Raw genomic sequence first — 26,412 nt, 5'->3', positions numbered from 1 at the left:
CTGCTGAATAATATCTGAATCCCATCTCAGTCAAGAAATTTCCTTGCCAATCTTCTTTCTAAGACCATGTGTTTTCCATGTTAAGGCTACTTTCCCTCTTTCGGCGTGGCGCCACCTGGTCCACCGAGGTGCGCACCACTTCAAGGCCCAATGACTCAATACCAATGCAGAATGACGTCAGCAGAGGAAGCAGCTGGAAACCAAACTGAGACTGCAAATCCCACTCCCCGACGCAACAACATGCCCCCATTGCCAAAGAATGTATGCGTTCAGAATCGGGCTCCTCAGTCATCTGAGGACCCATCAAGCCTGACAGACGTCATCCTCGACTTCGAGGGACCGTGGCCGTCACCGCCTTTCCTTATCCTGTATGTGAAGAGAGGCCTAGCCTATTACTTGTATGTAACCATACAGCTTTTCAGGAGGTCTTCACACTTATTTGGAGCCATAATTTAGAGATCTGAGGGTTTGGCTGTTTCATCTGAAAGACTTTTTACCAAGATCTCCAGATGTCTGACTCCACCATAAAATGTCCAAGGTAAATTCATCCCCTGTGATTTGAGGTGATTTGACTGGGTCCCAGGTCACCTCTGTTGCCTCTCTGCATGCTGTAGTTGTACCCTCAGGTGTCTGTTACACCATTTCATTCAAACTGTGGTAACCGTTGTTCAAGTGTGAAGGCAATTATGAGTGACACCACTTTTGATTTTTGCCTGTAGGACTCTTGAATCCCATTTCCAGGTATTTGTAGGCATTGCTTTGGAGTCGCCCACATGTGAGAATTTGTGAGCAGCAGCTCAAAAGGAGAAAAGCCTGTAACTGAAGTTTGACAGGTGTTCTCTACTACACATTTAAATCTGCCTTCCTTTCCCTCTTCCTCAAAATTGAAGTCTAGAGGAAACTGAGGAGAAGGGGTGCTTTAGCCCCTTGTTGTGGGGAGGGGAAGAAGGGGCTGGAGGATACACTATAAATAATGCTAAGGTAAAAAGTCTCTGGTCAGAAACTCAAGTGAGAATGTGTTTATGGAGAAGGCATGTCAAAGAACACCAATTACTGGTACGTAGCTTCTTTTTTCTCGTATCAAATTAATAGAATGAATTTTGTTGTGAATGCTAACATGTAAGTGCTTCTAAATTTTTATCTGTATTACTGTTTTTAGTTGCACAATTCGTAATACTCTTAACAATTTTATATTTGGAAACAGACTTTTTTCTTGAAAACAAATGTTATTCCATGTTCTTAATCTGAGTTTTTGATTTCTGTAATTTAAAAGTAGAATTGTTTGTTTAAAAATAAGAGATCTAAGCACATAATTGCTTGTGCAGTAAGAAGCAGTATGGAATAACAAAAGGTAAATATATGTAGTGCTGGTACACGATAAATTACATTCATATTTTCTCCTTAGAAGTTACAGTAGAGTTTGTGTAAACTGAAGCTTCAGTATTAGGAGTTTTATAAAGGAACATAATTTTGAGCAAATGCTTTGAATTTTTACATTTATAAAAGCAATTTATTCTTTTTTTCATGTTAAATGCTGTAGTTCATAACTCTGCTTACTTTTTCACTTTGTATTCAGTATGGAGAGTTAATCCCAGAGCAGGGCTTTTCTGATGCAAAATCTGAATGCTTGTGTAGTCATAACAGCTGTCCCCTCACCATGTGGCATCTTCCATTACTTTACTGTAGAGATGAATTTTGGCCCAGTATTTCAGTAATATTGGACACACATGGTTTTAAGTGACAAAGCAGTATGCTTATGCATTCATTTGACTCTCACAGTTACAGTTGGCTCCAGATTAGAACAGGGGGAATACATTCACACCATGACCACCCTCGTGGCTGCTTGTAGTAGTTGGAACACAGTAGGCGCTGTTGCATCTAAGGATACAATTTAACTATTGCTAAGGAATTGCAAATTCACCAGAACTGGATACAATTTAACTATTGCTAAGGAATTGCATGTTCACCAGAACCCCCTGCAGCCATAGTGGTTAACAATAGATTTCTAAAAAAGCTCTATCAAAGAATTTCTGACCTATCAAATTTTAGTTCTTTATTTTTTAATTTATTTTAATTTACCATATTATTTAAATAATATAATTAAATATTCTGGTGACACAGCTACACATAGGGTTGTGTGTTGTTCAATTTAAGGACAGCAGGTTTTTATTAGAATTTCTGTAAATCCTGATAGCTTTCAAATAAGAGCTAACATTATAGCTTTACTTTTGTAATACATGCAGGATTTCAAATATGCAGCATATCTAAGGATGTAAACTTAAACATTCTTTTAAAGAATTTAAAAAATGGAAGAAGTTTGTTACTTCTGAAATGCTTGTATCAATGCAAAGACATGAGTGATTTTTTTTTGTGTTAAGCTTTGGAAACACTACATTTATGCTCTGAATATTATATTAAGATATAATATTAACATATTAAGATATGTTCTACAGTTTCTTTTTGTCTTGCAAGCATTAATATTTAAATTAAATGTAAAACAACTTTCATATGTTAAATTGCATCTATACTAAGGCTTACATTCAGTGTGTGAATTTTTATAACTTCTTTGAAATGTTTTGGTAAAAACAATATTTTTTATACTTCTCTACTTAGCCTGTTAATTTGAAGAAAAACAAAAAACCCAACCTCCCATATATAATGATGGTATTATCTCTAAAATTAGAATATTAATAAGTATCCCCATCTCAGTTATGGAAATATGTCGAGAAAGACCTTTTAATATAGACCAATATGTGTATTTATTTTTTACAATAATAAAATAAGGTTACTGTGTGATGCTGGGAAATGTTATGTTTTTAGCATTTCTTTATGTGGGCCACTAACATACTTTTACTATACAAGTAATAAAGTGACATGCAAGCACACTACTCTTTGTTTTATTTAACTTTCATAAGTAATTAATTCATGCTTGTGTGAAGGCTATGTAAATATGAATATTTGAGCTTGGAGCATTTAATGAACAGAATTACGTGACCATAAAATAGAACGATTGATAAATCTGTCTTTACTATTGGCTATTATTTACTGTCTCTTAAGTGGCAGGTTGTATTTGTGCCAATTTATCTGCTTCAGGGAACATTCTTGATAGCAGAACAAAGTGAATAAAAGTAGTTTGCTTTGCAAATGAATGCAAATAGTAGAGCCTTTCGGGAAGCCCTTTAACAGGAGCACTGCACTTTGATTATGAGTGAAGCTGCCATTTGGACATGGTGAAAAGAGCACGCTTGAACCATTGATTGGGGGAGACAGTAAAAAGTCAGGAAGGGCCCCGTTAAGCTTGCAGTGCAGCAGGCGGATGTCAGTGTGGTTAGAGCACAGTGGGAGAATGACAGGCAGGATTAGTGTCAGGGAGAAGCTTTGCTGTAGCTCTGGAGACGGTCCCTGGGGTCACTCACCTCTGACTGTTGTTCTGTGCTGATGGCTCTGTAATGCAAACTTCTTGATGTATGCCTGTTCATTATCGGAAATGGTGATTAGGAGAGGTATTTGTCAAAAAGGATTCTTTAAAAATAATAGAAATGATAAACTACTAATTATTACAAAAGCCCAGTTCTGTAGTTGTTACTTTAACTGTATTGCAGACTGATGCAGCATCTTTTTCTTTCCTAAGAGGCATCTCAACATACAGAGTTTGAATAGCTTAGAATGTTACAGTTATATCTGAGGAACAGTGGTTTCTTGCTTTGCTCAATTCAATTTGGTTGTAATAAAGAAGGAAATTGTTTACAGTTTGCCTTATGCTGTTTGAGTCAAACACTGCTTTACACTTTGGTTATTGGGCCTAGGTGCTCTTTGACAATCTCCAGTTTCTTTGTTTTCTTGGAAGGTATTGGCTCTGGTTGCTGTTTTAAAAAAACATTATATTAATACCTCAGTGAAATACAGAATCAGCACATTCTGTTCCTGGATCATTCAATATATTAAAAAATGCATACATTATTTTCGCTTTGACAAAATGACTGAATTGGGCATACTGCTCTAAAATATACATTCATAAATAAAGTTCAGGAATATTGTAATTTATTTTAATTAAAAGGACTTTTTTTCCTTAACTTTTTTCTTTATAAATAATTTGCATGCAAGCAAAATTTCAGCATTATCTAAAACATTAATATTTTAAACTGATTTGATATTTAAATATTTGTTGTTTATTGTACATGTGGTTACACAGGCATCTGTGTATTAAGATTTTTAATAGTTCACTGATGGTGTTCTTTTTGTTTATCTTCTATGACATAATGGAGAGAGACAGTGCTAGATAAGGATTCATAACACTATTAAGTTACATTGTTTGTTATTATCTTCATTATTTGATTAATGTATCTTAAATCTTTTGTTCTATATTTTATCCAACTGAATTTTTTTCCTATTTCCTAACAAAATAAATATTTTACAAATGTTTTACAGGCTCCTGAATGGACAGAAGAGGACCTTAGCCAGCTGACAAGAAGTATGGTTAAGTTCCCAGGGGGGACCCCAGGTCGATGGGAAAAGATTGCTCACGAATTAGGTCGATCAGTGGCAGATGTGAGTTCGCTCAGATTTGCATTGTATGGAGAATGACAAACCAGAACAAGGCAGGCAGTGTAGAAGGCCTGCATAGATGGGGTCCAACATTGTCTTTTGAGAGAGGCTACAATCCTTTTAGGACCTGGAAGTGAACCATTAACTGACTAAGCAAGAAGCAGATGTCAGCCAGTCCCTTGCTCCACAATTAACAGCTGTAACTGATCAGCTGTATGGGGGATTCTGGTGCTTAGAGACCTGAGCTACTGTAACTTGATAACAGGAAAACAATGCCAGTTTTAGTGCTTGTAGTAACTCCTTTTAACTGCAAAATAACATTTGTGAGACTTAGTTAAAGATTACATTTCTGTTTAAGCCAGGTCTTAAAAAAATAATAGTGTTTAGACAGGTGGCTTCCATTCATTAAACTGAAATATTTCTCCAGGACTATAAAAAAAAGTTGTATGAGACTGATATTACTGTTGTCCATTTTTCTAGATTATAGTATAAGGTACTATGTGAAATGGTACTGTGTAGAATGATTAATATCCTTGTTGAAATATATATATTTTATAGCAATGTGCCATATATCAAACAAAGTTTGTACTAAGGATTTAAAGTGTTATGATCCTGAAAACCCCAGGGACTAGGCTGTAAAATAATTTTCCTTTTCAAGCAGTAGATCACTAGGACCAGCCCTTTCAATTGACCCTATTCCAAAGGCTCTGGAGGGGTTAATGAGTATAAGGTAAAAATGTTTAATTCTGTTGATGCTCTTTTTGAGGCCTGATGTCTTATATTTGTTAATGAAAAACTAGCAGAGAGAATTCCTGAAAAGAAAACTTCTGTTTAATCACAAAGACATGCCTTGTCTTATAGGTTACAGTGCATTATCTTTTTATCAATTTATACATTGTTTGGACACAGACATGAAAAGGTAGTTGTTCTTAATTTCATTCTTCTATACAATATTGTTGTTTTAATGTGCGTTTTGGAAACAGAGCACATTCATGCCTATCTTGATGTCATTAACAAGTGAGTTATGTTTTTTTTTACAGGCAAGCTATAAGAATTTTGATGTGAATGTGACTGAGGAACTGTACTGTAGAGAGTGAAATATATTGCATTCTGTTTAGAGTCTGGGGTTTCTTGCACTTAACATTACTGACCAGGAAGGGTCTTTTTAAAAGAAAGGCACTTTTATTACTTAATCTTTCTTGGGAAAATAATTTACTGTATACAAGTTGATGGATTAACAAGTATGAAAGGAAAGTCTTTTACAGAGACTTTCCTAAAACCTACTGAGCAGAATCTGTTTGACATGGCTTTTAAATTTATTACAGTCTCTCTCATACTAGTGGGTCTTCCAAAAAAATAAAAGAAAACCCTGAGCTAAGAGGCTGCCTTCTATATTCCTCTTCTTCTGTACAGTCTGATTGAGTAGAAAAAAATCCTTCTAAAATATCTTTTATATATGAGGTGTTCCAAACTGTTGCCTATATGTAAGAGGAAAAGAGATGGCCATTTGAGAGAGATGATGTAGCCAATGTGTCCTTTCTCTTCTGATCCATCTGGTGAGATCTAAGAAAGGTAGGTCCTGTAAGAACTGTTGCTGAGCTAGTAAGGAAAACAGAATCTTAAGAGATTTTTTTAATAAGGTGAAAAAAGTCTGAAAATAACCAGCCATAACATCAGTTTCAATTGCCCTAACAGTAAAGTAACTTATGTAAATTGTGTCTTACACTGGGGAGGCTGACCTGTGGCATGCATGATGCCACATGGCATGAGCAGCCTCTGTGTGTGGCACATGGCAGACTGGGGAGGCAACAGGCAGAACAGTGGCAGATAAAACAGGGATTAGAAAGGCAGAGCATTAGGGTAGGGAACACAAGGCAGGGAGCAGAAAGCTGAGCAGCAGGTTGGGTAAGGGAAAGGAATCAGAGTGGCTTTTGGGGAGGGCATGAGGTTAATTTTTGGCATACCTGTCAAAAAGGTTGGCCCCCATGGTCTTACAGTATGCTTGTTTTTTTCTGAACATTTTCCCCTATTGCTGCTGCTTGTGCACCTCCAGTAATGTAGGCAGGTTAGCAGTGGTTGCTATTACCTATGTCACTGTATTGCACAGATTCTCTCTTAACAGTGTTCAGTAGGATGGTGCTTAAAGTGACAGCAGCTGTCCGAACATCTCCCTACACCTGCTCCCTCACAGATGCTTCCACTGTTGTTTCATTGGTGTGAGAAACATTGAAGTTAGAAATTGCCATAGACACAGCTATCAACTGTGAATTTTAGGACCTGGCCATGACATGCATGTTATCCCTTTAAACTTGTCAAAAATGACATGGAATCTTAATTTATAGCCTAGCCTAACATTAGCCAGGCCAGGGAGGCGTTGACTTTGTCCAGTCTAAGAATGAAACAGAACTCTTAATTTGACCTTCGGTGGAAGGTAGGTAGAAACTACAAACTGCTTGTTTTAGTCAATTGATTGCTTTTTTTTATAGAATAAAGAAGCTTAAGTTTTTACAATAAATTTTGCTTACAGTTTCCTTAGAAATATCAAGAATAGCAAATTTTATTTTTCTTTGCATAGACAAAACCATTGTTTTAGGACTTACAAATTAGAGAGCATTTGAATGAAAGGGCATGTTGCTTGCACATATTTAGCAGCACTTAGCTAAATAGGTATTTACAAAGGTCATATTTTGATGTAGAAAAAGTGAGATTATTCCCTCCTTTCTGTTGCTTAGTTTTTTAATATCTTGTGATATCATAATGCCGTAGCTTTCGTCAGTCAGCTCAGGTCCTTCAGCAAAAAATGGGCAGAAAGAAATAACTTAATTTCCCCAATGTTGTTTTTAAAAAAAAAAGAAAAGCAAAGCCCATGAATAAGGACCAACAACAAAGACCAGCAGAATTTCCTTCTCAATACACTTTTGCAGGTCATCTTAAGCTTCTTCCTGTTGTTAGTGATTTGTGATGCCAAATTGTTCTGAGGTCATGTTTTCTACTGCAGTTCTTAAGCAGAATTAAGTGATTTAAGGAGTATGTTCCTGGGTTTCATCAGTTTGTCAGATCCTTAGTGTTATTTTAAGTTAGTCTTTTGTGTTTTCATGTGCTTACTTTTGTATGTTGTTTTTTTTTTTAATTTCCACCCTGACACACTATGTCACATAAGATGCTCTGTGACAGTTTTTAAAGGTGACCCGTTTTGTTTTTTTAAATTGAACTTTTTAATGCAAAAAGATATTCTGAAAAGTTTGCTTTTAACCTCTCCTGCCCCCAAAAAGGAGAGAAAAAGAAGACTTTCCTGCTTAGATAAACCTGAAATACAAAGTCAATTTTTCCTTGTTTGTACTAGAGGAAACCTTTGATGTATCAGAGGACAATGAAAATATGTATTGTGAACTCTCTCACTGAAATAAGTAGGCAAAGATATTGAATCTTCTCAACAGAGACAATATATCTCCAAATGTTAGGCATAAAAACTAAATAGAGGTGCACCTATACATCAGTCCGATACCGGATTGGTACCAATATAAAGAAAATTTGCTATGTTGGAAATCAGTGCAATGGGGTTGATAATTTGGCCAATAAATGCCCATGCTGTGTACAGCATGCAGGCAGTGAGGAGCAGAGCCTGTCAGCGTGGAGAGCTGCCTCCAGCTGGTCAATCCATTGTGGTGAAAAGGGAGTGGGGAGGGAAGGGGCGTGGAGGAACAGATCAACACCCCCTGTGGTAAGGGAGGGGGCAGAGGGTGCCCAGCTGGGGCAGGATAAAACTGAGGCTTGTGAGGGGGGAGTGGCTCCCACGTTGCTTGCACCCCAGGTGGGTAAGGGGGGGCATGTGTTCCACCCGGATCTGCACAGGGCGGGGGGCTGATATGTCTCCTTAAATATTGGCTATTGGTAACGGCCCCAAAAAATCTCTATCTGTGCACCCCTACTAAATAGACATCAATAAAAACAAACACTAGGGGCGCCTGTACACATGCAGGGAGGCTGCTCCAACATGCTGTAACTACAGTGTGTTAGAGCAGACTTGATTAATCGAAATGGTAATTACTGTGCTCCAGCAGACAACAGCGTCACATGTATCAGCATCCTCGTGCTGAAAAATGGCAGCAGGGACATTTTAACTAAAGCTTGTGTCTTTCCCCACTGTCCTGGAGCATGTGTACAAACGCCCTATATCAGTAATCTGCCTAAAAGACCCTTTGCTGCTTTTCAGTTGTTCAGCTTCTACTCGTGAGCACTAATAATGTTGTCATAGGCTTCTCATTGTCAAAATAAGTCTGTGTTTATTGTAGGATAACTAACACATGTAAAAATAATGTGAAAAATTCTAGTGGAGACAAGGTATGCTGGTTTTTAGCTTAGGGTATCAAAGTCAGGTCAGAATTCTGCCTATGGTTCACCTCACCTACCACTTCACAGTTAAAACTAACAGTACCCTTTCTTGACTACAGTTTATGGAGGATAGTGTATGTGTGCTAGTTTCTCACTATTAAACAAACAAACAAACAAACTTTTTGCAGTGCTTCAGTCTTCCTGGGTAGATGCACTTAAATTTTTAAGGTAAGCAGCAATGGGAAACAACATTTTTCTTTTAATCAAAAAGCATTTAAAAAAATAAACTTCCAAGCTACCTTACCACATTTAAAGGTGGGGGGAGGAGAGGAAGAGGCATGCTAAATGTTTTTCTTTCCTTTGCAGTTACCTTTTGACTTATTTATGCTTACATCGTTTTCTGTTTCATGCTGAAATATTTAAAGAAAATATCCCTCTAGAAATTTTCATTTATAGTAAAATTGTCTACGGAAGAAATCTAAGGATTGTCATGACCCAAAAGGCATGATTGTGTGTGTGTGCTTCGGCATCAGAATTATCCACGTTAAGTTGCAGAGCATTGCACGGGAGTTTCCTGTAGCAAGAGGAAACTCCGGTGCAGGGACCAGTTTCCCGCCTTTTCTGCAGCTTCTTTTGCAGAGTGCATTGCTCGAGTTGCAAGAGGAATGCACGGTGCAAAAGAGTTCCTGCCACCGGTATGCAAATTTGTTCCCCATGATTGGCTAGTGCTAAATTATTCACACGTGGCGGCTAGCGATTGGCCTGTTAGCCGTATAAGAGGCTTGAGCAGTTTCCGCCCAAGCCGAAGAGGACTCCACATCCATCTCGTGGGGACTCTGGGTACACGGCAGGGTAATGGAAACCATGTGTGAGATCCAGAGGAGCGTGGCGGCCTGATCCACTGCCCACCTCTTCCCGTCTTCGAGCGCGACTAATATAAGACGTATTTACGATTTCTACATTGGTGGCCTGTTCACCCAGAGCATCCGGAGCTCTGCATCGTGGAGCCTAGCAACCTCCACGAGACCGTCTGTGTTGTGTCTGTCAGTAACTGCAACTTAATCAAGCTTTCCAGCCTACACCACTGCCATCTCGGTGTAAGTAAACAATCTTTTAAACTACCGATACGCGTCCGTGCCTAATTCCAGAGCGAAGGCCTTCCCTCTCCGACCCGGCGTGCCCGGGCTGCTGGCCACAGCCCGCGTGCAGCGCGAAAAAGGGCTCGGGGCGCTCCCGGCCCGCACAAGGATAATTACTCCTAGACCAGTGTTAATGCATTTGGAAAAGCAGTTCATGCACAGAAGTGTTGGTTGTGACTTGTAAATTCCTTGTGCTGTCAGATTCCACTTTTAGAGATGTCCAGAGGCTGGAGGAGCCCTTGCCGGATAGCTAAGAGCTGGCATAAGCAGTGAGATGAAGCCTCCCTGTTCCATGTTTGGCCGAACAGAAAACAAAGGAAGTTCTAGGAAAAGGAGGCTGTAAGAAAGCAGAGTAATCCTAAATTGCTCAGCCACTTGAACTCTGTGCTATGGAATATGTGGTATAGTAGCAGTGTGGGAACCTCTTTCCAAAGTAGCTTGTGTGCTGTGTGTCTTTTTATCTTTTTTGAATAATAGTTTGGGTTCAGTCACCACACACACAATTCTGGTTTAACAAACTCAAGTAATCAGTCAGATTGTTCCCACAAGCAGTATCCTGATTCCATAGTTATAAGATCCTTCTAATCGGGTACTTTACTAGGGTATTTGTAGTCTTACCTGGAGAGAAATACTTACGGTTCCATCTTTTTCAAGGCCAGAAACTCCATAGCAGTTGTGCCGAGCTGTTTATGGGCCAAAACTTTAGTACCCTTCTTAGAGAATGTACCTTCAGCCTTAGTTTTTACCCTCTGTTTATTTGTCTAAGACAGGAAGTGTACCCAGATAAAGTTTTCACGCTGTACTATGCAGGATTATCACATGTTTTGTATCTATCAAACATCCCATCTCCTGCAGTCTGGCTTTACCGGTTAGTCAGATAACAATAATAGGACATAAACCTTAGTCTAAGCCTTCTTGCTATGCTTTGCTTTTCTTTTCTTATGGTCTCCTGACAGGATTTCATTACTTTCATCCTGTCTGTCTCCCTGAGACACTGCAAACTACATTATGTCTTTGTAGGAGTTAAGATTCAATTGGCCCTATGACTCCATAGTAATTGCCTTATACATTTTAAATATGTGACATTGGATGACTCAGCAGAATCTGGGGTCCCCTAGGCAGGGGCTATCACCCTGTTACAGTTCATTATCCTTTTACAAGGAGGAAGACAGCCTGCTGAGAGGGGCAAACACCCCCAAACCTACAAACATCCTCTTTTGGTTGAAGAACACTTGAAAACTAGACTGGAAGGGGCAAGGAAAACCAGTGAGGCAAACATGGGCAAAAGCAATTAGTATATGGGACAACTTAGGATGAAGGAAGTTTGAGAGATACTGAGATAAATTTAGAAACAGTTTCCTTGTTTTTAGGGTTTCCATTTTGTAGTATGGTTTCTTATATTGATTTAATTAATATTTTCTTGTAATTGGTTAGAGGGACAAAAATTTTAGGAAAGAATCTCCCTCAGTTGAAGGGGGTGTGTAAATCCCCAAAAATATATATATGCGAAACTGAACCTGGAATCACTGCAGATGATTAGTAGTCATTGCATAAAACCCTGTAATCTGGTTATTCTTAAATTAAAGTTTCCCACAAAAATTCTTAGTTGCTTTTATGTTCTCCTACAGTTAAAAAGTACCAGAACTGATGGTGATCAATTTTGATAGACATGTGGTCTAACTTAATTTTATAACTTACCTACATCTCCTTGCAGGTGGAGGTTTATAAGAAACATATGATAAGACCCATAACTCTGACTTCACTGCCTATCACTTTGGCTTTTTGAAGTAAAAATTGTCTTTTTACTATCACTTCAGGAAATCATCCTTTAATCAGCAAGTATAGCACCAACTCTAAAATAGACCAGATTAAGCCAGGCTCAGTTTACCCATCTAATTATGTAAAATTGGTAAATAGGAGTATAATGTGAGAATATCAGTACTTACAAACCATGTTAATCCATCAAAAATTAGTTTACAACCTAATCAATATAACAAGGTCTTATTTTATTTGTAATTGAAAAGGCAACATGATTTATAAAATCATTTTTGTTGCAATTGCCTTGTGGTATTAATTAGATTTGGTTTCTTGAAGTGTTTTGATTATGAGAGGAAAACTGGGTTCAGTTTAGCCTAATCAGAGTTCCTGCCTGCTGACCTGGCTACCTGTACAAGTGTTCTCTGTCAGCCTCTACACATCTGTTCTTTGACCCATTTTCCTTACTGAATCTGTAGCTTCAGGCTCAGTTCTTATTCTTGTCCTTTAATACTTAAGGAAATAATTGATCTTAAAAAAAAATAAATTCTGAATTTTCTAAACTGTGAGAGAAATCTGTAACATAAATTAAGAAAAGAGCTTAAAATCTGACATTCCTGTCAAATTAACATTGTTCAGTTTGAAAAATTCTAAGCCTAACAAAGATTTATTACAAGTGATACAAGTAGGTTAATTAAAAGTAAAAAATGTGTATGTGAAATTATAAAATATATGTGACCACACAAGAACTACTTTGATACAGATTAAAAGTTTAAACTGTTAATTTATGTCTTTCAGCAGATGATTTTGGTAACCACAAAGCACTCAAATTGTAAAAACAGAGGAAATAAAAACTGGCATGGAAAACAGATTTTAATACGATTATTAACTGCAGGTTTTCTAAATTAAAGGCAAGGAGATCTCAGATTTCATACTTGTGCAGTAATATCATTTGCTTGCCTGAGAGGATGTAAACTGATTCTGCTTGCCTCTGTGGCCACTAATCTCTTGAATTCAGGTTGCAGTAGCAGACTGATAGAGGATTTGCTGTTTGCATGGAAAGAGGGCCAGGTAGGCAGCAAAACAATAGGCAGTTGGATAGATTTAAGCAGGCTTTCCTCATTAGTATGGTGCCTGACAGCGTGAGCCAAGAGGTGTGCAGTTTTATGATCTTCCCCATATGTCAAAAAAAAGTGATGATGAAATGATTAACAGGCTTTGAGATTTAGGTTGAGCTCCTGGGTATATAATAAATTTGAACTTGTATGGTTTATAATAAAAGAGCTTGGTTATTTAAAAAAAACCCAAAAACAGTACAAACTAAACTCATTAGCTTATTAGGGAAAACCTCTAAACAATATATGATTCGTAAGTACAAGTTTATTCATTGGACTTGTTGGGTGTTTCGCCCCTGGAAAACCTGTTTTTATGGATGTTGATTTCTTAATCTGTATTGTACACAGTGAAACATAACGTGCTTGTAATATGTACACTTTAAAACCCTAGTTATTGCAATCATGAATCATTGGCAGTCTAATACTGTGGTACTCTAAAACATAAGATTGAAATACCTTGTATATTAATGGATCTGTTGTCAGAACAGTTCTGTGAATCAGAGAAATATTTTTGGGGAAATGAAGAGAAGGTTTAGGCCTAGATCTACAAAAGTACTTAAAATGGGGTTTGGATTAAATTTAGGCTCCTCCAGCTAAGTGAGATCCTCAAAACCCCCACCTATCTTTATGGGTGACAGACTTTTGCCAGTATATTTCCCTAGGTTCCTAAAGTTCTGCTTCTTCATATGCTCAGAGTTGCCTTCATTTTGGAAGGACTGACCAGGTTGGTGCTGTCTCTGGCCTAATATCAAAAGAATCCTCAAACCAGGCCTTTATCAACCTATGTCCATTGAGGCTTCTGTGAGCTTGGAGTTTGGGAGCTGCGGCTGCATGTGATAGTTAAATGTCCTGTTAAAATCAATGGGATTTTTTTTTTTGACAGATCAGTCCCATAGTGGATAGTGTCACTCAGTTTGATATGTTTTTTGACTCTAGAAAAAGTGGCAACCATCTCAAATACCTGCTATAATTATAACATGGATTCAAAGAATATTTTCAGTCCTTATGTTAAATAATGGGATCTTTCTGATCAGCAAAATATTAAGTGCTCTTTTTAGGAAGATACATTGTACATATTTCTAGAGCTTTTTTTGAACTATTATATCAAAAACATACAATACTATCTAACCGAATGTTTCACTGAACCCTTAATATTTGAAGCCTGCTTGCTGACTTCTGTTGTTTGTTTCATGAAGTACTGATTTTGGGGTCTGTATCATGTGACGGTTGATAAAGAACTTATTGGCACAGAACCAAAAGATCTTATAGATGGTTAGACTTTGTATGGAAGGGCGAGTTATGTCTACTGTGGAAACACTCCATGCTTGCTCTGTAGTTAGGAAACAACTGCAGTTTGGAAAAAAAAGGCTTGAGCCTCAATGTCGGAAGGTTTGTAAAATCTCCACCAGGTTTAAAAATCCCACTCCAGCTTCAGAGTAAAAATGAAAATTAAAAAATGCATTTGTAATTAAAAGTCTTGTCTTCATTAAGACATGTTCTTAACTAACATGATGTAAAATCCTAGTAAAGACGATGAAGTTTGTAGTTTTGCGTGATGTAGCAGGTCAAGGTAAACGGTGAATTCCCTTATGGCAGGATAACTAATGCTCACTAGTTATCCTGCTATGTAAAATCCCAGTGGACAAAAGGCTCTGTAGATTTTACTCTGAGTTAACTGAGAGGAGCCAAGGGTGGCCAGAACAGTGTTGATCTCCCTTAGCTATCTTGCTAGGCAAAATATAATGTCTTTTCTGTCTGATTTTACAGCAGGATTATTAATGCATGTTGGCTTTCTTGCATTTAAAATCTTAGCTTCTTGTCAGGGCCAGCTGACTTGAAGGTATTCAGCCTCTCAAGGTGTTCCTTTACGAGGTCCGCATTGATGGAGGGCAAGGGATCTCCCTCACCCGGACCTCCCTGTCCCGTAGCGGGCATGGGCATCCCATGGGACTGATGAAAGACCGACACAAAGTACCCATTTAATAGGTTGGCTTTTTCCTGGGCGTCAGTTGTCCCATCTGGCTAGTACTACGGAAGAAAGAGACTTGGGGGTCATCATTGACCACGTTGACCACAAGATGAACATGAGCCTGTAATGCGATGCTGCGGCTAGTAAAGCAACCAAAACGCTGGCTTGCATCCATAGACGCTTCTCAAGCAAATCCTGGGACGTCATTCTCCCCTTGTACTCGGCCTTGGTGAGGCCGCAGCTGGAGTGCTGCATCCAGTTTTGGGCCCCACAATTCAAAAAGGATGTGGAGAAGCTTGAGAAAGTCCAGAGAAGAGCCACGCGCATAATCAGAGGTCAGGAAAACAGACTTTACAATGACAGGCTGAGAGCTATGGGGCTCTTTAGCCTGGAAAAGCGCAGGCTCAGGGGTGATCTGATGGCCACCTATAAGTTTATCAAGTGTGACCACTAGTATCTGGGGGAACTTTTCTTCACCAGAGCACCCCAAGGGATGACAAGTTCGAACGGTTATAAACTACTGCAAGACCGTTTCAGGCTGGACATAAGGAAGAATTTCTTTACTGTCCAAGCCCCCAAGGTCTGGAACAGCCTGCCACCGGAGGTGGTTCAAGCACCTACATTGAACACCTTCAAGAGTAAATTGGATGCTTATCTTGCTGGGATCCTATGACCCCAGCTGACTTCCTGCCCTTCAGGCAGGGGGCTGGACTTGATGATCCTCTGAGGTCCCTTCCAGCCCTAATGTCTATGAAATCTATGAAATTTGCATTGCTTTAGGCTCATGCACGTCATAGTCAGCTCTTAACAGCTGCTGAGCACACCAGCGCAGCCGCAGCAGCTCCCCCACCCCTTTTTGAAACTGAAAGTTTGTCTGTGCCTTAAAAAACATGTTGCAAAGTCTAACAGTGGGTAGTTGGGCAATGGCAGTTGAAGCTGTCCATGCAAAGCTGTGTAGGTTCTGAAAATGTTATCAGGTTTGAATGCTGTATTGCTTTCAAGCCTGTATGATATGATCTGTGCCTTTGCCAATTACCATTCCCAAGAGAAGAATTGACACTTTCTCTGTTACACTTTCTGGAATATGTAGAAGTCTGCTAAAAGTGAACTTCTGCAAGCAGATTTACATTTCAAAAGTTATATTCTTCAATGAAAGGTTTATTCAGTGGTACAAATTCAAGAAAATGTTTTGGGAGAAAACAAGGATGTCATCAAGAAAATAATTTCTCAACTGTTCACTGCTACAGTTGCTGTTTCTGGTGTTAGATTGGAATTTCATTCTTTGGTCTGGTGCAATCAAATGTTAGAAGTGGGACAGGGATAGGTATAGCTTCAATTATTATTTTTGTTCTTTTTAATCATCAAAACACTCAGTGAAAACGCTGATAAATAGGATAGATAACAGAAGACTAGTGACTCTTAAATGTGGATTGTAATACTGTATTGTATTATATTTAAAATGTTGCATTTGTGACAGATATTGATATATTTATAACACAATATTTGAGAATTGTGTATTAAAACAATGTCAGAATTGTGAACATTCTAATGTATTAGCAGAAGACAGGGTAGATATTAGGGCTGTGCGAAGTTTGATCACTGATTCGATTTGGAGAGATTCAGAAAGATTTGATGATTCAGACATAGACACAGCGTTAAATGTTTTTTCTACATACCTCAAGGTACCAAGCGGCTCGTGAATGATGAGATGCTGGGACGGATGGAGCATCCCACGGGAGCGCAGGGGGTCCCCAGTGCGCTTGGCAGCGGACCCAGAAGTGGACCAGAAGCACTTGCTGTTCCACCAGGGAGCATGTGGGGGACCCCTCTTCCAGCCCCCAGCTCAGCGACTGGTATCTCCTGTCTCTGGGGGGGCACCCAGGGTCCCACCATGGCTGATTGCTGAGTCCACTTCTGAGTTTGCTGCCAAGCACATGGGGGGCCCCCCACGCTTCTGTGGGACACTCTATCCGCCTTGCCATCACAGTGTTCACAACCCATGCCTGGTACCTCGAGGCATGTAGAAAAAGCATTTAAAGCTGTGTCTATGTCCAACTCGCTGATTCTCTGAATCAGCATCACATCTTCAGATTCAGCTGAATCGAATTGGGACAGTGATCCGAATCAACAAATCGAATCACTGTTCCCGATTTGGGCTGAATGCGAATCAAATAAGGTCCATTTTGCACACCCGTAGTAGAGATGTTGCTTATTGACTAACTGAATCAGAGAGGCTTAAGTAGGGGATCTCCCTAAATAATGGGGTGGACTTACCAATTTTCACAGGTTGATCGCAGCATGAAGTTAAAATTCTGTGGTCATTTTGTGGTGGCTATGCCCCTTGGCACTGATTTGAGACACCCCGTTGGGAAGGAGGGCCGAGGGGGTAGTTGCCATCTTTGTTGCTGGCTACTGTTCAGCAGTCCTGCCTCTCAGCGCTGATTGGTGGAGAGGCTTGGGGGGGAGGGGGGAGCTGCTATATTGTCTTCTGCCCTTCATGTTGCAGCACCTTTTGCTCTTGGCAGCGAGGACCACTGGCTCCCACTGGGGAGCCAGCATTTTACTTCCATTAAGTTTTTTCAGTTGTTGATTTTTGCGGACAATCCTGAATTTCACAGTTTCTGCAAAATCTGTGTAAATGGGAATTAAGTAGGTCCCTTGGCAGAGTAAGCTCACAATGCATCATATGCATTGTTATGCTAACACTAAACAAATTTGCAGCTCCCAGGACTGTTCTAACTTACGATGCGACTACAAGGGACTTTTCTCCCTATTTTTTTCCTTCCTCCCCCACTAACTTCATAAATCGTTTTATTTAAAGAGACCACTTTCAGGTAGATTACGTTACTGTTTCGTTGTTTTGAGTGTACATCCTTTCTTGTTTGTACAACTAACCTACTACTTTTCTGAAAAGAAAATTGCAAACATTGGAATATGTATTTCTCGAATTAGTGTATGTTTACATTTTGCATTTTATTCAGCTCATGTCAGTCAATTTAATTTTGTATTTTTCTTCATGTCTAAAGAGCCTGCATTCTAAACAATGGAGTGATTTTTTTTTCATATGAAAACTGCAAAAACAGTTATTTTTTAAATTGGGCTTGTGACTTTTCCTGATTATGTGTGATTTAACTGCTTGCATAGGGTATAAAAGAAAGCTCCAAAATATTTATTTTGGCAGGGAAAAAATCAGAGTTTGCTGCTGCTTTTACTTTCATAATTAATTCTAGTTTGACTTCTCCCTCTATACAAGTGAAAATGGCTACTTGGTATGAATGTCCAGCCCTTGATCCTCTGGGTCCTCATGTGCAGATAACTCTTCTCCTACTTCATTTTACCAGCATTCCAGAATAGCTGACAGCCTTTTTTGCTCATTTTCCAAATTTCTCATGTTGCAAAAGCTGCTTATTCTGGGTTTTGTGCCCAGTAGGATACTGCATCTTATAGGGCATGCAGACTTTTTTTATATTGAATACAACTTAGTTTACATCATTTTTAAAAATAAACTATCTGATTAGGCTAAGTCCCAAAGATAAATCTGTTTAACAATTTAAAACTGGCATGGCTCTTGATTAAGACTTAGAAGAAGAGCATAGTATGATAGCATAGCAGCGTTTTTATGCATTAAAATGCTATTTTGCATAAGTTGTTTGTGACATTTTTAACTATGAAGTACTAAAAATGCAAGTTTTGAATTAAGCTTTTTTATTTTTTTTTAAACAGGTTACTCTGAAAGCAAAACAACTGAAAGAGTCTGTTGCATATACTCCAGGTTTGTATTTGTTTAAAAATAAATTTAGATTTATAGCTATGCTATGAATGTATAGTTCATTCTGCAGCTTTTAGTGTGATCTGTGCAGAGAGAGTTTATGGCCTTCATTGTATGGTCTGTAGAAGTATTGCGCTACACCCACTCATCTGATGCAGAGGCCAAGAGGCATTCTGAGCAAAATGTTCCTGTGTGAAGCTGGCTACATAAAGACCATGTCTTCTGGTCTTTCTCTGTGGTAGAGATTCCCAAACTTTTTCTTATTGCTTACTCTTCTCCAGATTTACCAGCTGCCCACATTACCCCTACCAGCATATGGTTTATATTTTAATCCTTTAATTGGTAGTTGTTGTTATAATGGAAATTAAATCCACCATCACACTTTTGGGGGAAGCATTTCAGTATTATTTCCACAAAGGTTCTCCAAATAGATTATAATAGTGCAGGCTGTCATGATTGTAACAGTGAATTCACACTTGTGAGAGTGCTCAAAGCAAAATGCACTTATTATTTCTAATGCAGCGCTGGAGGACAGAGTTCACTGCACTCCTCAGTAGAACCCTGGTGCAGAAGGAGCTAAACAAGTCATGCACAGGCTTCATTGCGTCTTTTACAACTAGGACAGAGCATAGAAGTATGGTGTCTTAGGTTACTGTAATAAGAAAGCTGGACGTATACTGCACTCAACCAATAAAACATTAGAGTCGTCTCATTTTTCTCAGAATCGTAAAGTTTTATAATGTTCTAAAAAATTTCCAGTCTTGCTTTTTTGCCACTTCTCCTTCAAAAGATTTGGGAAGGAGATAGTAGAATGAGACTGACTTGCAAGTGTGCTGCACTGCCATGGAAATACTGGACAAGGGGGACAAAAATACACATGGAGCAAGGCAGGCAAGATTCACTGTCAATGGGTGGAGAGCGAATGGGGTAAATATGAAAGACAAGAATAAGAGAAAAGAAGAGGGTGATCCTCAAGAAAAAAATAAAGAAAAGAATAACAGAGAAAATGGATAACAATTAGGCAGAGAGATGGATATGAAACTGATTTGGGTATGGATGGAAAAAAAAAAAGGATAACAATGAAACAGAAAAAAAGGGAAGGAAAGATGCATGCAATCTTATTTCATGTGTTCATGACCTTTTATTGTATTTCCCTGGGATTTATTCTTTATATGTGAGTTTGAGAAAAATAGATAGAGTGAATATTTTGAGCAGTCATATATGGCTACTCACCATTATGTGATTAGTAACCGGAAAAGCCATGAAAATGCATTAGGAATTCCATCCAGGTAGAGCACACACCAACTGCTGAAACTTCCTTAGCCTGACGAAGGGTTTTTGAACCCGAAAGCTTGCTTAACTATTCTCCAACCATTTGGGTTGGTCTAATAAAAGATATCAAATTCACCCAAGGAACCTTGTCTGCCTTAGGAATGACAGAAATCGTTCCACGTTCTGGGGTCCCTGTGGACTGTGTCCAGAGGGAGTAACTAGCTTTGGGTCTTTGTGAGAAAAAATACATTTAAAATATTTTAAAATCTAAACTGCAGAAAGTTGCCCTTAGTATTTTGAAACGCTCTGGTGGAAGCCATGCTTCATCACCTCTGCAGTATGCTGTTTTTTTTCCTATTGCTTGATCTACTAGCCCAGGGTGTGAGGGGTTGTGCTACAACTTGTTCCTTCTGTAGTTGTGGCTTCTGGGTGACTCTTTCCTTTGGTATCTCAGTCACGTGAGCTCTGTCCCATAGCTCTCTCAGGTTGTAAACTTGAGTCCCCAACCAATTCCCCTTTCATTTAATTTTTGGTAATGTTTACATATAATGCTGTTCCCAGCAGGTATCATTAAGCTCTCTGAACTTAAAACCCTGGCCCAGAATCCCAAAAATGCCACTGTAAATTTGCCAGACCATATAATCACTCAGCGAGAAAGAGATGATGAGGAAGAAGATAACTATCATGGTGACCCACAGCAGGTGGAGGTTCCACCAGATTACAGGGAGCCCATGCCAAGTGAAACCAGACATCGCAAGCGAAAAACTGCTAAAGCACCTGAAATGACTCTAGCAGAGATGAAAGAGGTGGCAGAAGATAAGGGTAGAGGAAGACGCCAGAAAGACTTTGATAACATGGAAGAGGATGAAGATAGTAATGATGAGAATAGGAAAAAAGAGAAAAGTCGCAGCTCAGAAGAACTGTGGACTCAAAATCAACAGAAGCTTCTTGAACTGGCCTTACAGCAGTATCCAAAAGGAACATCAGACCGCTGGGATAAGATAGCAAAATGTGTCCCTGGTAAAAGTAAGGTAATGTTGCTGTTTTATATGGGATTAGAATACTATTATAACATGGAGAGGGCATTTCCTACTGATTAGCAACTGGCTAAAGGAATTGAGTCCCTAATGAAGCATAGGGTCATTAACCCAGCCTGTTGCTATCTTCCCAGATATGCCCAACTAACTCAGTTATTTCCCTATTAATAATAATATTGATATAAATATGTCCATCACTTAATTGTATTTATGTTCTGTGTGTTGGAATGATTAAGGTGAGCTGTCATTTAAAATACCAGTCCTTACCGCACAATTAAGACTTAAGAGGCTAAAAGGAAAATAGATGCAAGTTTTAAAATAAATTCTCATGATCGGATCTGGTGGTTGAAAATCTGTCCTGCAAACCCTCCCTGCCCCACCCCACCAACAACATGCTGGATCCAGTACCCACTCTGGCCAGTCTGGGACTATGCCACACGCAGCACCTGTTCTGGGACACAAAATGCACATGGTGCCCACTGAGAGCAGTCTGGGATGTGGGGCTAACTTCAGCTGGTCCAGGATATGCACTGCCTGCACCTGACCAGCAGAGTGGACACCATGGGTGCTGGATCCAGCATGCAGAGGGAGTCCCAGACTGGCCCCATATGGGTGCTGCATGCAGCATGGGTTCTGCAACCTGCATACAGGGTCAGTCTGGTATATGCTGTGTGTGGTGTATGGGCCAACCTAAGACCCAAGGGCAGCACCAAGGACTGAATGAAGGGGCTCTGTGGGCTGGATCTTTATAATCTCTTTGAAATTGCCTGGTAGAAAAGCTCTGCACAAAACAAAGATGGGCATTGTGTTCGTGATCCATGTTTTTTGCCACGTTCAAAAATAGCCCAGTGGTAGTGGCAATCCAGGTGCTGTAGCATTGAGTCTCAATGCATTAAAGCATCAGGGTGCATTAATCTCACTGGTGTTATGGTAGGGAAGCATACATGTGAGTGGTTCCAAAACAGTCTTTCTGGCTCGGAAAATCATTTCAGTGCATGGGTTCATGGGCTTGCTAGATCAAAATGATAGTAAGGGCTTCTCTGGATTTGAAGGCTGCCAGAACAACAGCTTCCATACACAAGCTGATTCTGGAATAGTCATTTGGTGTTTCTTTGAATGTTTAAAAAAACCCAGAAATGAACAGGGCATTAATTTTTAATGTTAAATGTTTGTTAATATAAGGCAAACTTTCCTGTTTTGTCTGGTCTCTAAAGTTGTTCATCTGATGAAGTCATTATCAGCTATCTTTTGAGAAACCCAAAGTGAAAGGTTTTAGTTTTTTTTCTAACCTATTTTTCATCAAGTATAGATTCTTCTCTCCTACAAGCTCAATACATGGGTAAATATTTTTCTGGGTTTTTTTCTAAAAGTAAAACATAACTTGCAGCTTTATATAGTGAAGTAGCATGTGTACAGTCAAAACAATATGAGGATTCAAATCACAGTTAATATTTTCGAAGACAAATGCTTTCATTTCTTAATTTTTACAGGAAGAATGTGTGGCAAGATACAAGTTGCTTGTCGAACTGGTACAAAAGAAAAAAATGGCTAAAAGCTGAATATTCTAAGCAGAAGAATTTTACTTCTCCTTTTCCAGAATGGGATTATATTTTAAATCTCAGATGCAGTAATTTGCATTTTTGTACCTCAGTATTTCTATACGTTATGTGCCTTAGTAAGAGGAAAATATCGATAATATTAATAAATCTGATGTTATGTTGCTTAACATTTTCTGTGTTAAAAAGAATCAAAATGTATTTTTTGTATTGGAGAACTGTCTAAACAGACATCTTGTATATAGTCTAGTAGGATAGGTCTTTTTTAGAATACGCAGATAATTTATTGAATGCAAGAATTGATGACTTCAGTGTGAATGAATATGCATATTTAAAGTTGGAGTGGCCGACATGGCACAGGTGACACGGGAAGTTCCTGTATGACGTGACAAATCAGGGAGGGGTCAGGCAGCACAACAGCAGGTGGGCCAGGGATCAAAAAACAGAGCAGCAGATTGCAGAGGGAGCAGATAGCAGTGCAGGAAGGGGATCAGAATGGCACATGGTGGGGCGTGTAGGGCTTAACTTGTGGCATGCTTGCCAAAAGATTGGCCTCCACTGATATAAAGGGTATGAGGCTGGAGTGTCAAACAGCTCTGCCCTGAATCCAGATCCTGACCATAAGGAGCCTTGCAGGCTAGATCTGGAACCAAAAGCAGTGGTGAGGCAAGTGACAGTACAGAGGTTAATGTAGCTGTCATTTGCCTTCTTATCCCCACCCCCTGCAGACATCCATCTCCAGTGGGACTCCACAGGAGGGAATTTGGGTGTAGGCTCCATCCCCAAATTCACAGGCCCTCTGAGAGCTCCATTGGCTAAGTGAAACAGCTCTGCGGGTTGGATCCAGCCACTGGGCCATATGCCTGACAGCTCTGGTACAAGGTATGCCTTAAAGGAGGCTAAAGTTTGAAAACGATTATGAGAAGTGGTCGGAAAATTTAAGCAAACATGAGATTGTTGAGATCTATTTTTTTAAATTCTGGGTTTTTCCTATTTTCCAAACAGTTCATTATACATATGCAGCATACACATGCATCTGTATTTTCTAGGTAAGTAAAACATGTACACATATACAAATGTGTGACCACATGCTTTAAATTAAATTTGTTGTATTTTAGGCCACTGGGTATTCTTATGATCTCAGTCTTCACATGCATTTGTGTGTTGCCAGCCTGCTGTGTCTGCACTATATTTGCTTTTTCATTGTATCTGAAAGGATAACATAGGGTTATATCAAGTAATGCTCTTATTTAGTCATATTCTCACCTGTTCTAAATTAAAATGTTCTTAAATGAATACTTGAGAATATACAAATGTATTTGATATTTCTTCGTATTTGGAACTACAGAATTTGATTTAAAATTTAGATGATTTTCCCCTCCAGTATTTTAACATTTATGCCATATTTTAATTTTCTTACATTTTTATATTTTTGCTACCTTGTTTTTACCTTTGAGCATTGAACAAACAGCATTTAGGTATGGTTCATCATTTGTTTTGAGGTGTTTTCTAGTGTTTTAGAAAAGCAATGGAAACTATGAGAGAGATTATAATGGTTAGATGTCAGAAGGACTTTCAAAATGATGTCAGTACTTTGGAGAGAGAACATTTATTCATCCTCAAGAGCTATCACAGCTTCCAGAATTATTCAACATTCAGTTGCAAAATAACATAAATGATATTCTGATATGCTTTTGAGGCTTGGTTTTTATTTTTCAGTGAACAAAAGGCACCTGCAACTCCAAACTGAATCAATGGTATTTGTTGACCTACAAGATTATAGCTAGTCAAACTTCAACAGAATTATTTTCTGCCAGAAAAAGTATAAGTATTAGAATTTCAGTCTTGCAGGTGAGAGGTAAAAAGGTTATTTTAGCTGTATCAATGTATTCTGTTTCAGCATTTTGAGAATGGAATGTTTTCAGTTGTTTTGTTTACGTTAGATTAGTTTTTAAGTCTCAAAATTAAAATGAAATATTAATTTTATTGAACAAAACATTCTGATTGAGCCATAATGATTTTTTAAAAATTTTGTTTCACAGTAAATTTCAGAGATTTACTTTCTGTTCCATTTTGGAACAGAAAAAATTTCACAAGGACCTCAGTCTACAAGTTAATAACAGGGGGGTGCTTATACTCATGCAAGGCAAGGTGCCTGCTCCAACCCGTTGTAATTAGAGCGTGTCGGAGTAGACTTGCTTAATCTAATTAGAATTCTCCAGCAGCCTTGCAGTCACATGTACTTAGTCTCCCCATGTTTTAAAATGGCAACGGGGGTGCTTTAAAGGCTCCTGACTTTGAGGATCAGTCCTACAAATCTCCTGTGAAACAAAAAATGTGGTTCTCCTTTGAGTGCTTGTCCCCATGGCCATCCTTACAGTGGGTACACATGCACTTCACACACAGAAACGTCTCACTTTAGCAGTGCCTGCTGAGTATGTTATAGCTCCACCACTCCTTGTTCCCTGTGCCAGGTGGATTAAGAGTAATACTTACTTCCTGGTCCTCGTTCCTATCAGACACGGAGGCTACAGACAGCACTCTGCTGATTTGTGTGTGCAGCCCTACTCAAGCCCTTCCTTCAGAGTATTGCTTATTTTACTGATGCGATTATTATTTTCATTGTTGTTGTTTCTCTCTCTTCAAGGAAGAAAAAAAAAGCACGTTAGTTTCTAGTAGTTTTTCTCCTTGTTGAAGTTTGCACCTCTTCAGGCCCTGTAATTTTTACTGCAGCACAGGTACTACTGTATTTCGGGTGGTCTTCCCCTTGTTGGCTGTCTCTTTTATATCTTGTCTTCTAAAGAAGGGAATTTATGAGTGGTTTTCTTTTCCTGTTATTGCTTAAAGTGTCATTATGGTTTCTTCCCAGTCCATGTAGTTTAAGCTATACATGTCTTGCAGTAGTGCTATGCTTGCATTGACTGGGCACATCAGATGCCTGCATGGTTTAGGTTTCCCATGTTTCTAGGAAATACACCACTTGTAGGTTTCTTACATCCAGGACGCGCACAGACCACAAAGCTTGTCTCCAAGCAAAGGACCAGAAACTCAAGGTGGGTTCTGTGCATCCTCTGGCACTGGCTTTTCAGAGGGCTTCCATCTCCTCAACTACATGGAGACCAGCAATAGGTTGCAGCCCTAAGACTGGCTCCTGAAGGAGGTCCCATATCAGGTCTCAAGGAAGCAAGCTTCTCCATTGCCTTATCCACCCTAGTCCAAGACTTCACTGTGCCTTCCCCCACACCTCCACAGATACTGTTAAAGCTTGCAATGCCCCCTAGCAACAAGGGCCTGGTATTGTCTCCCACCTCCAGCAGTAGACCTCATACCACTACTAAGAAAGCCAGAGATAAAACAGCCTAAATCAAGGGTTGGCAATCTACAGCCAACAGAGCCATTTTACTCAGCCTGCAAAGAGAGGGAGGAGAGAAGGCTTCTCTAGTATTTGGATGATTGGGTGGGCTTCTGCAGTCTTTCTGCAGTGAGGGGAGGTTTGCTTGGGCAGTAAGGAGAAGCAGACACAGCACAGTGGAGGAGAGTGGTGGTCAAGGTTGTGCAGTTCCGGGTTTCGTGGCAGCAGTGTGGGCTGGTTTGGAAGCAGCCTGCGCTTAGAGCTGAGCCCCATTAAAGTAGCCTACTGTTGCAAAATGTTGCTGACACCTGGTGTAGATGCTCCTTCATATCTCTTCAGCAGAGCAGTGTGTTTCCAGTGTCTGCTTTGGTGCTGAAATGCCCAGTCTCCGCTGCATCTGGGTGGAATATGGTTCAGTTCCATTCCCCATCATTGTCATCTCCTTAGCAGCCTGCTCTGTCAGTCAGGACACAGAGTACCTTTGCGTTGCACTCGGAACTGACGCATTTGATCCAGTCTGATCCTTGTAAAGTTTTGTCCAGGAGCACTCTGCCTTTGTATTCAAATCCAT

The 26,412-nt window shown here is 39.4% G+C and overlaps 1 protein-coding gene across 1 annotated transcript in view; it reads left to right on the top strand.

Moving 5' to 3' along the window:
• DNAJC1 (DnaJ heat shock protein family (Hsp40) member C1) overlaps window positions 1–24,217 on the top strand; it is a 143,367-nt gene extending 119,150 nt beyond the window's left edge. The window contains exons 9-12 of the mRNA XM_006020174.2: window positions 4,429–4,548; window positions 18,579–18,627; window positions 20,461–20,927; window positions 22,424–24,217. Coding sequence (XP_006020236.1) covers window positions 4,429–4,548; window positions 18,579–18,627; window positions 20,461–20,927; window positions 22,424–22,492 — 705 coding nt within the window. The 3' untranslated portion in view covers window positions 22,493–24,217. The remainder of the gene's footprint in view (window positions 1–4,428; window positions 4,549–18,578; window positions 18,628–20,460; window positions 20,928–22,423) is intronic.
• Window positions 24,218–26,412: the final 2,195 nt, after the last annotated feature.

This window comes from Alligator sinensis, unplaced genomic scaffold, assembly GCF_000455745.1.
Source record: "Alligator sinensis unplaced genomic scaffold, ASM45574v1 scaffold221_1, whole genome shotgun sequence".
Taxonomy (NCBI): domain Eukaryota; kingdom Metazoa; phylum Chordata; order Crocodylia; family Alligatoridae; genus Alligator; species Alligator sinensis.
Note: the sequence above shows the minus strand (reverse complement) of the source record. Positions and strands in the feature narration are given on the sequence as shown.